The sequence below is a fragment of the Nerophis ophidion genome, linkage group LG23, assembly GCF_033978795.1.
Source record: "Nerophis ophidion isolate RoL-2023_Sa linkage group LG23, RoL_Noph_v1.0, whole genome shotgun sequence".
Taxonomy (NCBI): Eukaryota; Metazoa; Chordata; class Actinopteri; order Syngnathiformes; family Syngnathidae; genus Nerophis; species Nerophis ophidion.
The window spans coordinates 41,857,800-41,867,799 of NC_084633.1; the positions used below are offsets into that span (position 1 = coordinate 41,857,800).

At 38.2% G+C, this 10,000-nt stretch overlaps 2 protein-coding genes across 5 annotated transcripts in view; one reads left to right on the forward strand and one right to left on the reverse strand.

Annotated features, from left to right (window-relative positions):
- Positions 1-4,823, reverse strand: part of arl16 (ADP-ribosylation factor-like 16) — a 7,954-nt gene extending 3,131 nt beyond the window's left edge. Inside the window, exons 1-5 of one of the 2 annotated variants that reach the window (XM_061884675.1) lie at positions 4,667-4,774; positions 4,425-4,479; positions 1,754-1,899; positions 850-966; positions 668-783 (exon numbers count right to left, since the gene is read on the reverse strand). In XM_061884675.1, coding sequence (XP_061740659.1) covers positions 668-783; positions 850-897 — 164 coding nt within the window. In that variant the 5' untranslated portion in view covers positions 898-966; positions 1,754-1,899; positions 4,425-4,479; positions 4,667-4,774. Of the gene's footprint in view, positions 1-667; positions 784-849; positions 967-1,753; positions 1,900-4,424; positions 4,480-4,666 lie in introns of both variants that reach the window. The other variant, XM_061884674.1, reaches the window with a different exon arrangement.
- Positions 4,001-10,000, forward strand: part of fn3krp (fructosamine 3 kinase related protein) — a 31,776-nt gene continuing 25,776 nt past the window's right edge. Inside the window, exons 1-2 of one of the 3 annotated variants that reach the window (XM_061884673.1) lie at positions 4,001-4,191; positions 6,078-6,137. Coding sequence is in view for 2 of the 3 variants with exons in the window: in XM_061884671.1 (XP_061740655.1) it covers positions 8,479-8,619 (141 nt within the window). In the remaining variant the exon portion in view is untranslated. Of the gene's footprint in view, positions 4,192-6,077; positions 6,138-8,275; positions 8,620-10,000 lie in introns of those variants that run through there. The other 2 variants (XM_061884671.1, XM_061884672.1) reach the window with 2 other exon arrangements.

Below are 10,000 nucleotides of genomic sequence, written 5' to 3' on the forward strand. Positions count from 1 at the left end.
CCTTGCATGGCAGCTCCCGTCATCAGTGTGTGAATGGGTGAATGTGGAAATAGCGTCCAAGCGCTTTGAGTTCCTTTAAAAAGGTATAAAAGCGCTATACAAGTACAGCCCATTTACCATATTGGCTGTGTTTGTTGCATTTTTGTTGTGTTTGGCTTGATAGTAAATTATCAATCAATGTTTACTTATATAGCCCTAAATCACTAGTGACTCAAGGGGCTGCACAAACCACAACACAAACCACTACGACTATTATGAGGATGGAAAGGGGGTGTGATGTTCATATGTGGTCAATATTCAGTGTTTTATACTTCATAGTTAATACTGTAAATCCCACATTCTTTATTTTCATGCACATTCTGTTTTTTAAGGCGGTCTGTCATAACATTATTAGCACTCAATCAACCAGTATTGTGAGTTTTTTTTTATTAGTGTTCCTAAAAATCAGATATACCGACCCCCGGACACATTTTTTTCCCCAAATTTGGCCCCCCCCGAGTCAAAATAATTGCCCAGGCGTGATGAACAGTATACTATATATACATACTTGCCACAACATCAGGTCCAAATAAAAAAGACGGGTGAATATCTGGTGCCAACTCTCCTACGTAAAGAGGGATAATGGCTGCCACAGAGATCTATCATGCTCTCTAATGTTTAAGGTCACCTCTTGTTGAAGAGGATCAGCACCGATGCATTGTGCAGCTGCTCAGCTGAAAGCACAGACAACAGCTGGATGCATGAAGACGACGTCTGACAAATGTTGGCCGAGTCTACGACAAACTTGAGAGAAAAAACAACACTCAAATAACTTGATTTCAGCTAAAAAAAAAAAGCAATAGTACATACTATTACAGAGCAGCAATCATTGTAGTAACTGTGCCATATTGGGCCCATGCAGCCTCCAAGCTCCCGCACTGTCAACTTATTTCTCTTTAGGGTCAAGTCCGTCAGATTGGTTCCTACCTGTGGCCATGGGAAAAAAATAACATGTTCAAACAGATTACAGTTTTAGGATGAACCAAAATTGCATGTTGTACATTTGTTGGGCGGGTGATGAGCCAAGAAGACGCCGAAGAGGAATCGTCAAACAAAAAGCTTTATTTGATTCAGCGAGCCTCACACTGGAACTACAGTTTCCAGGAGAAAGAGTATGGGCCGGAATACTCTTCTGCTGTCTTCTTGGACAACTGTCCTTAACACCTTTCACACAAAGACAGCTACTATTTGTTGTTCTAGCCTTGGGGCCGGTCAGGCTGGACAACACCCGGTTTGTTTGTACAAATGCGAACACCTGGGCGTCGTCACTTCGTTCAATGGAATCGGGTGACCTCATAACCCTGATCTCTACTCCTACCAGTGGGGGCTCTCACCAAATGTCGTTATTGTGTTTACACTTCTTCCTAAAATCCAACTGCCAAAAATGTTTAAGTTCCTCAATGGCCTGAGGGCAATAGCTCCTAATCTTTGGACGAGTTGCGATGGAATTCTGCACCCAAAGCAATCTAAGGGTGTATTTCCTTAATAGGATAATCCTCTAGGATTCTGTAACCAAATACAAATACATGCTAGCTGACAATCATTTAAAAAATGGTACACGGTATAATTTACCACATGCACTATAACCTTATTTACATCTAAACCTTTCAAACCCACATTACTGCTTAACGTTTCAGTACTTTCCCCTAAAATTGCTGTTCTCTATGGAACAAGAAGTGTTTTTTAAATTCAAACTTCCAGTCTGTGTTACAACCTGCTGATGACGAAACTCTGTGCCACCTAAGCTCAGTCCCCACGTCCTTGTGAGAATATCCTGTTGGAAGTCTTGTGATGTCCAGGATTTGTTGATCAACAATTTAGGTGTTGTCTTGGTCTCATGACGTCCAAATGGGAACAGCACTATGAAGGTAACAGTTGTAAATGTAATTCTAATTGAAGCAGGAAATGTATTGGTCAGTTCATGTATCACACACCCATGTACATTTTGCCCTAGCGCCTTATTAAAAAACACAAACGGCGCAAAAGTATTTCAACAGTAAACCAGGGGTGTCAAACTAGTTTTCATTGAGGGCCACATCGCAGTTATGGTTGCCCTCAGAAGGCCGCGTTTAACAATGAGTAATATACGAATATACATGTATATGTATATATAATATATTAACAATATATGTTTTTACATAAGCTGAAATTTTTTTTTTTTTTTTTACTTTAAAAACTGGCAGCTCCGCCAGTTTTCCCCCCTAAAATGTGGTTGTTTTTTAACGTTTTAGTGTCTTACTCTCTATGGGAAAAAACGGCACCAAAGTTCAATTCACGGTAAAAAAAAAAAAAACTCAGCAGGCGGAATTCAAACATAAAATCTATTGTCAATTTTACAGTCTACAATTTGATTGATCATTTGTTTTGAAATCATAGGTCAAGCAGAAATTTAAGTACAGTATTTATATTTATTTTAACAAAAAATATTTCTGCAAAACATAATATTGTTGCGATCCGTGACTCGGATCTTCACGTTTATTTTTCCACCTTTGTTTCATTCTCTTTCAGAACCACTTACTTCCTGTTTAGTCCGTCACCATGGTACTCATCAGTCCACCTGCTACTCCCGGTCCACACACACCTGTTTATCTAATCACCCTCCTATGTAAGCCAGCCTCTTTGTTCATTTCTTTCTGGGTTCATAGTTTGCTCTCATGCAACAGGTGACGACTGCTACTTCTCTATGCTTGTATTCACGCTAGCTTCTCACGCTAAGCCACTTGTTTATTTCAGTTTACATACTGATGATTTGATTTTTTTCTTTTTTATGCCTACGTGCCATTTTAGTTGTCTATTTGTACTTCGTAGTTTTCATACTAGCGTTTTTGGTTTGCTTTTTTATTAGCTCCAGTGTTTTTGTTAATTAGCTCCCTTTGTTACTTACAATAAATTCATTATTTCTGACCTCTTGCCGTGTTCATGTCTACGCATCCACGAAGGAACATTTCCGGCAGCACTGTGCCAACCAGTCCTCAAAAATATATTTTAATAATATTGAATTTTTTGATAATATTGAATTTTTTGTTTGATTTTAATGCTGTAGTGTCTTACTGTATAAGGAAAAAAACTGTACCAAAGTATATTCAACCATAACATTTATTGTCAATTTTATAGTCTACAATTTCATTGATAATTTGTTTCGAAATCATAAGTCAAGCAGATATTTAAGTGCAGTATTTAACTTTATTTTAACAAAACATATTTTTGGAATAGTGAAGTGAAGTGAATTATATTTATATAGCGCTTTTCTCTAGTGACTCAAAGCGCTTTACATAGTGAAAGCCAATATCTAAGTTACATTTAAACCAGTGTGGGTGGCACTGGGAGCAGGTGGGTAAAGTGTCTTGCCCAAGGACACAACGGCAGTGACTAGGATGGCGGAAGCGGGAATTGAACCCGCAACCCTCAAGTTGCGAGCACGGCCACTCTACCAACCGAGCTATACCGCCCAGATCCTACCCTAGAATACATAATAATATATTTTGATTTTGATATTGAATTTTAAAAGATGGTGCAATTGTATACAGTACATGGTTTTTAGTGTCAGAAGGAATGGAACAAATATATTTAGCAAGAAAAGATTAAGTATCATAAACGCATATTATTTCCAGCCTTTTGCGGGCCACGTGAAATGCGGCGGGCCAGATTTGGCCCCCGGGCCTTGTGTTTGACACCTGTGCAGTAAACCGTTGTTGTAAAATGTTAACGTGCTGTGGAGAGGCGGAGCCGGCGAACGAGCAGCGGGGCAGGGCAGGCTGGAGCCCGGCCCAAGATGGCGGCAAGGAGGCGGGGAATGTGAGCGAGCGGCGAGGCGGGGCGTGCCGGGAGCGATGCCGCAGGCAAGATCAGGTGCGTGGATTGCGCACCTGGACACAATCAATGTATCTCCTCTCAATGTATAAAAGGGGAGGAGGAGGAGGAGAGACGGTAGAAGAAAGAGTTGGAGAGCCCGCAGCGCACGAGAGACGGAGAGCAAGAGAGAGACGAGGACGCGGCCAACTGAAGAGTCGGACGGAGGTACGTGCTGCTGGAAAGCAGACGACGGAGCGGGAAGCAGCGGGAGACGGAAGACACAAAGGAGCGACCCGACCGCAGACAATAAAACAAGCAATGTCTTTCCTTGGTGGTCCATGGAACCCTCACGACAACAGGGTGAGTCGTCCACACATGCATTTAATATTCATTTTTAATCTACTAAAAGCAGGATAACACATATTGTTGGTGAATAGTGCAGTATACATGTTTCAGGTCGTCTCCTTGGCACCGGCAACCACAAATAACTGATAGGTGTCAAACAGTGCTAGCCAATGAGCTCAAACTCTGTCGGCCCATTGTCCAACACAGCTCTTAAGGCATTGAAGCAGTGCTCTATAAAAGACATTTACCGTTGGCAGAGTATGTGGCAGGGCATCCGAGGCATAATCTCCATGCAAACTGAGCTGTGAAGAAAAGTTTAGGATAAGCAACAGTAAAAGTTGGTCTTTTTTTCCCCCCTAAAAGCCTGATTTTGTGCAGGAATGTTGGCGCAATGCTGTCTGATAGCTTTAGCTTAGTCGGGGTTAGCATACACGCAACCTTCAAATTACCGCCAATGTTCATTCTACGACTGCAACCGAGCAAAAGGATATTTTGGAGACGTTTTAGCAAGAGGGTTTTCCCGACGCCTGTTGCTCCGAGGAGCAAACAGACGCCATTGCTGCTCATTGGCGCCTTTCCGCGTTAGCCTGATGCTAGTTAGCACTTAGCACACCTAGCTGCCCCGAGTAACCATGGTGATGATCAGCTGATGAAGATGGCGCCTCCTGATTGGACAACACGGGGCACGGAGTCCCTTTTTGATTGGTCGGTTGGTAGTGCAAATACTACGGAAATCGATCGAAGGCAAAACTCGTTAAACGTGAATACTGTTTGAACTTTAATAGAGTACTCATGTTTCCAACATACTGTTAAAACAATTCAAATAGTTAGAAAACATCACTATTTGTAGTTACATTGCCAATATTTACATATAGGAGCTAAAACATTATTTTTATGTTTTTAATTTTATAAACCTTTATTTATCAGTTGAAACATTTACAAACAATTGAGAAATAATAATAATCAAAATAAGTACAAAAACAGTACATAGGAGCTATTTTTATTATTTTTTTGTATAAACCTTTATCTATAAATTTTAACATTTACTAACAGTTGAAAATAATATTCAAACTGAATACAATAATAATCAAAATAAGTACAAAAACAGTACATAGGAGCTATTTTTATTATTTTTTGTATAAACCTTTATCTATAAATTTTAACATTTACTAACAGTTGAAAATAATATTCAAACTGAATACAATAATAATCAAAATAAGTACAAAAACAGTACATAGGAGTTATTTTTATTATTTTTTGTATAAACCTTTATAAATTTTAACATTTACAAACAGTTGAAAATAATATTCAAATTGAATACAAAAACAGTACAAAAAAGTACAAAGACAGTAAAATAAAACAGCTCAAGGGGGTTGTAAATTCAAGGCAACTAAAATAGAATGCTATATATATATATATATATATATATATATATATATATATATATATATTGAAACTTTTATTAGTAGATTGCACAGTTCTGTACATATTCCGTACAATTGACCACTAAATGGTAACACCTGAATACGTTTTTCAACTTGTTTAAGTCGGGGTCCACGTTAATCAATTCGTGGTAATTCGTGGTACGCTGACGAGTAAACAATCTAAATTTGGAATACAGCATCATTGCTTTCACAGCTTTTTGGTTGTTAAAGGTAGAGTGTTTTAATGTACAGTTCTAAATCTGTTTTAACAGCACAAAAAACAGGTCGGGTATTGAGAAGCTTACATTTATGAATATAAAACTAAGCCAATACTATAATGAGGTTATTAAACAAAAAAAAAATCATACAGTTGAACATGTTGAAAAGAAAAACTGGAACTTAAACTCAACTCAACAGTGTAAAACCAAATATCACATCTTTAAAACAAAACACAAATTTGTCATGAACATTGTCCAGGTTGACGCAAAAGATGCCTTGCCATCGTGATGGAGTGCTTTCACAAGTCCAAAACAGCTGGTAAACAGTCTTTGCATGCATGGTACATAAGGTGCAGGAAACATAAGGTGCAACATGCATGGTACACAAGGTGCAAGTAACATAAGGTGCAACATGCATGGTACATGAGGTGCAAGTAACACAAGGTACAACATGCGTGGTACACGAGGTGCAAGTAACATAAGGTGCAACATGCATGGTACATAAGGTGCAAGTAACATAAGGTACAACATGCGAGGTGCAAGTAACATAAGGTGCAAAATGCTTGGTACATAAGGTGCAAGCAACATAGGGTGCAACATGCATGGTACATAACATGCAAGTAACAGGCTGCAACTTGCATGGTACATAAGGTGCAGGTAACATAAGGTGCAACTTGCATGGTACATAAGGTGCAGGTAACATCAATGTCCTTGTATCTAACCATCAGTCTTTACAGGGTAATAACCATGAATGATTTTAAAATATATCTATTTGACTTTGTTGGTAAGTAAATAGCTGTTAGGAAGGGAGAAGGTTTTGACCCAGCAGATGTCATTCGCAACATTATTCCAGAGCGCAACTACAAAGGACACAGACACACAATCATTTTGGAATAAGCTGTGGATTTTTCTGTTATTTTTCTGACCAAAGCAAAGTTTCCCCACAGGAGTGTCAAGTGGATCATTTACATTTTTTACAGCAGAAAGAGGAGATGAGTAAGCCCTGTACAACATAACAACACATGTTGGAATGGCATCAAATACAATGGCAAATTGTTTGGGAGTCACAGGGACCTTCCTTATTGAAAAGCCGACTCACTTAAATAATATAATTATTGAAGCAATTGTTGAGGAAAAGAGATATCATTTTGTAATATATGACTTTAATGTTCTAAATGAAATATTTGGCAGGTGAGAAAGTGTGCTTGTATATAAGCGAGCATGCCAGAAGTGCTTGTTTGTGGAAGTTGGAAAGAGCAGCAGGAATCCTATCAATGTTGTAGTTAACACAATAGCAACAATTTTAGGTCTCCAGGGTTAGAAAATACATGAGAAATGAAGTTCCAAATCAAGGTAGGGTCTTTCAAATAGTGTTTTATCCAATTAATCTTGAAAGTGTTTGGTGTAGTGAAATCCAGAAAGTTTAGACCACCCTGATTGCAATTATTCATTATAACAGATTTCTTAATACAATGCATTTTGGTTTTCAAAATAAAGTCAACAAGTATTTTGTCAATAGTTTAACCATTTTTTTCTAAAGAAATAGCCGCATACGTAAGCCTGGAGATACCTTCTGTTTTGGAATGCAAGGTTCTGCCTTTTGAGGATAAATCTCTCTGTACAAAGGAGCTACGTCATCATCACGTGGTGCGTAGAGCGTGACGTCACATGTGAAGGCTCAATGAAGGCTGATCGTCGTACATAAACAAGCAACAAACATTTAACATAAACAAGTGACAAACATTTAACATAAACAAGCGACAAACATTTAACATAAACAAGCGAGAAAGATCAAACCGTTTGTCAGGTCGACGTCAATGCATCGGTCGGTAATTTAATGCTAGTTAGCAACTAGCACACTCGGCTTTACCGAGTAACCCAGGTGATGATCAGGTGACCAAGATGGCGCCTCCTGATTGGACAAAGCGGGACACGGAGTCATTTTTTTATTGGTCGGTTTGTAGTGCAAATACTACGGGAATGGATTTGAGCCAAAACTGTACTCAAATTGTTGTTCTTGTCACTGAAGGTTTGTACATGTTGCCTATACTGTATAAAACTACAAAATAACAAACAAGGAGGCTCCAGTTTTACACGAGGACCACTTTATATTTCGTTTCTTTTCAAAAACAACGTGACACCATTTCCGCTCTTAGCGCCTTCAAAATAAGAGCTCAAGGTATATACTGTATAACAGAACTTAACATCATAAAGAGGCAAATCCATAAAAAATAGGTTGCATTATTTTTCCGAAATACTGCTAAAACAAATCAAATAGTTATAAAACATCAATATTTGTAGTTACATTGCCGATATTTACACATAGGAGCTAAAAAATATATATTTTGGTTTTTTTTATCTTTTTTAATGTAATAAACTGTTATTTATAAATTTCAACATTTACAAACAATTGAGAAATAATAATAATGAAAATAATTACAAAAACAATATATAGGAGCTAAATCATGATCACGGTGCGTAGAGCGTGACGTCACGCGAGAAGGCTCGATGGAGGCTGATCGTCGTACATAAACAAGCGAGAAACATTGAACACAAATTAGCGAGAAACATTGAACATAAATTAGCGAGAAATATTGAACACAAACAAGCGAGAAAGATTTAACCGTCGGCCACTAAAGTGTGTTGCAAGTGCTTTAGCGATGGAAGCTGCGTTGAAGAAGGAGTTGGGGAGCAGCATGATGAAGTGTGCAGGCCAGGCGGCGGGGGGCTGCATCAGCCAGGGTCAGAGTTATGACACCGACACCGGCAGAGTGTTCGTCAAGGTGAACCACAAGAGCCAGGTAACTTGCAAACAGCTGAAATGATACACAAAGCAAACCATAACCTGCTAGCCAAGAATATGCAACACTTCTTCTCAACAAGAGTTTTGCATATTCATTTTAAACATTTGTACGCACGTACAACACTTAAGACCTTCAGTATATCATTATGTGGAATTAAATAAAGGAAATGCATTGGCAAAGCAATCAAACAATGTTCTAATATGATCCACTTCAAGCAACTCTTTAAAGTTAAAGTGTGTACAAAGAACAAGAACCGTGATAAACATTCAGAATTTATTTCATCCATTCACCCATTTTCAAAATAATGTTACTCATCTCACCATATGAAATGTAACTTACTTCTTTCACACAGTATTAATTATTTATTTTTATTGTGACTACTTAAAGAGTATTGTGTGAATACATTGAGAACAGGAAGTGAACAAAAGTGTTAGCAACTATAGGATTAAATAAACTGCTTCTTCCTACTCCTTTTCCAACATGTTGAAAAGAGAAACTGGAAATTGTGATGTATCATGTTGTATGTGTGATGTATCATGTTGTATGCATGCATGTGTGATGTATCATGTTGTATGCATGCATGTGTGATGTATCATGTTGTATGCATGCATGTGTGATGTATCATGTTGTATGCATGCATGTGTGATGTATCATGTTGTATGCATGCATGTGTGATGTATCATGTTGTATGCATGCATGTGTGATGTATCATGTTGCATGTGTGATGTATCATGTTGTATGTGTGATGTATCATGTTGTATGCATGCATGTGTGATGTATCATGTTGTATGCATGCATGTGTGATGTATCATGTTGCATGTGTGATGTATCATGTTGCATGTGTGATGTATCATGTTGTATGTGTGATGTATCATGTTGTATGCGTGCATGTGTGGTGTATCATGTTGTATACATGCATGTGTGATGTATCATGTTGTATGCATGCATGTGTGATGTATCATGTTGTATGCATGCATGTGTGATGTATCATGTTGCATGTGTGATGTATCATGTTGTATGTGTGATGTATCATGTTGTATGCGTGCATGTGTGGTGTATCATGTTGTATACATGCATGTGTGATGTATCATGTTGTATGCATGCATGTGTGATGTATCATGTTGTATGCATGCATGTGTGATGTATCATGTTGTATGCATGCATGTGTGATGTATCATGTTGTATGCATGCATGTGTGATGTATCATGTTGTATACATGCATGTGTGATGTATCATGTTGTATGCATGCATGTGTGATGTATCATGTTGTATGCATGCATGTGTGATGTATCATGTTGTATACATGCATGTGTGGTGTATCATGTTGTATACATGCATGTGTGATGTATCATGTTGTATACATGCATGTGTGGTGTAT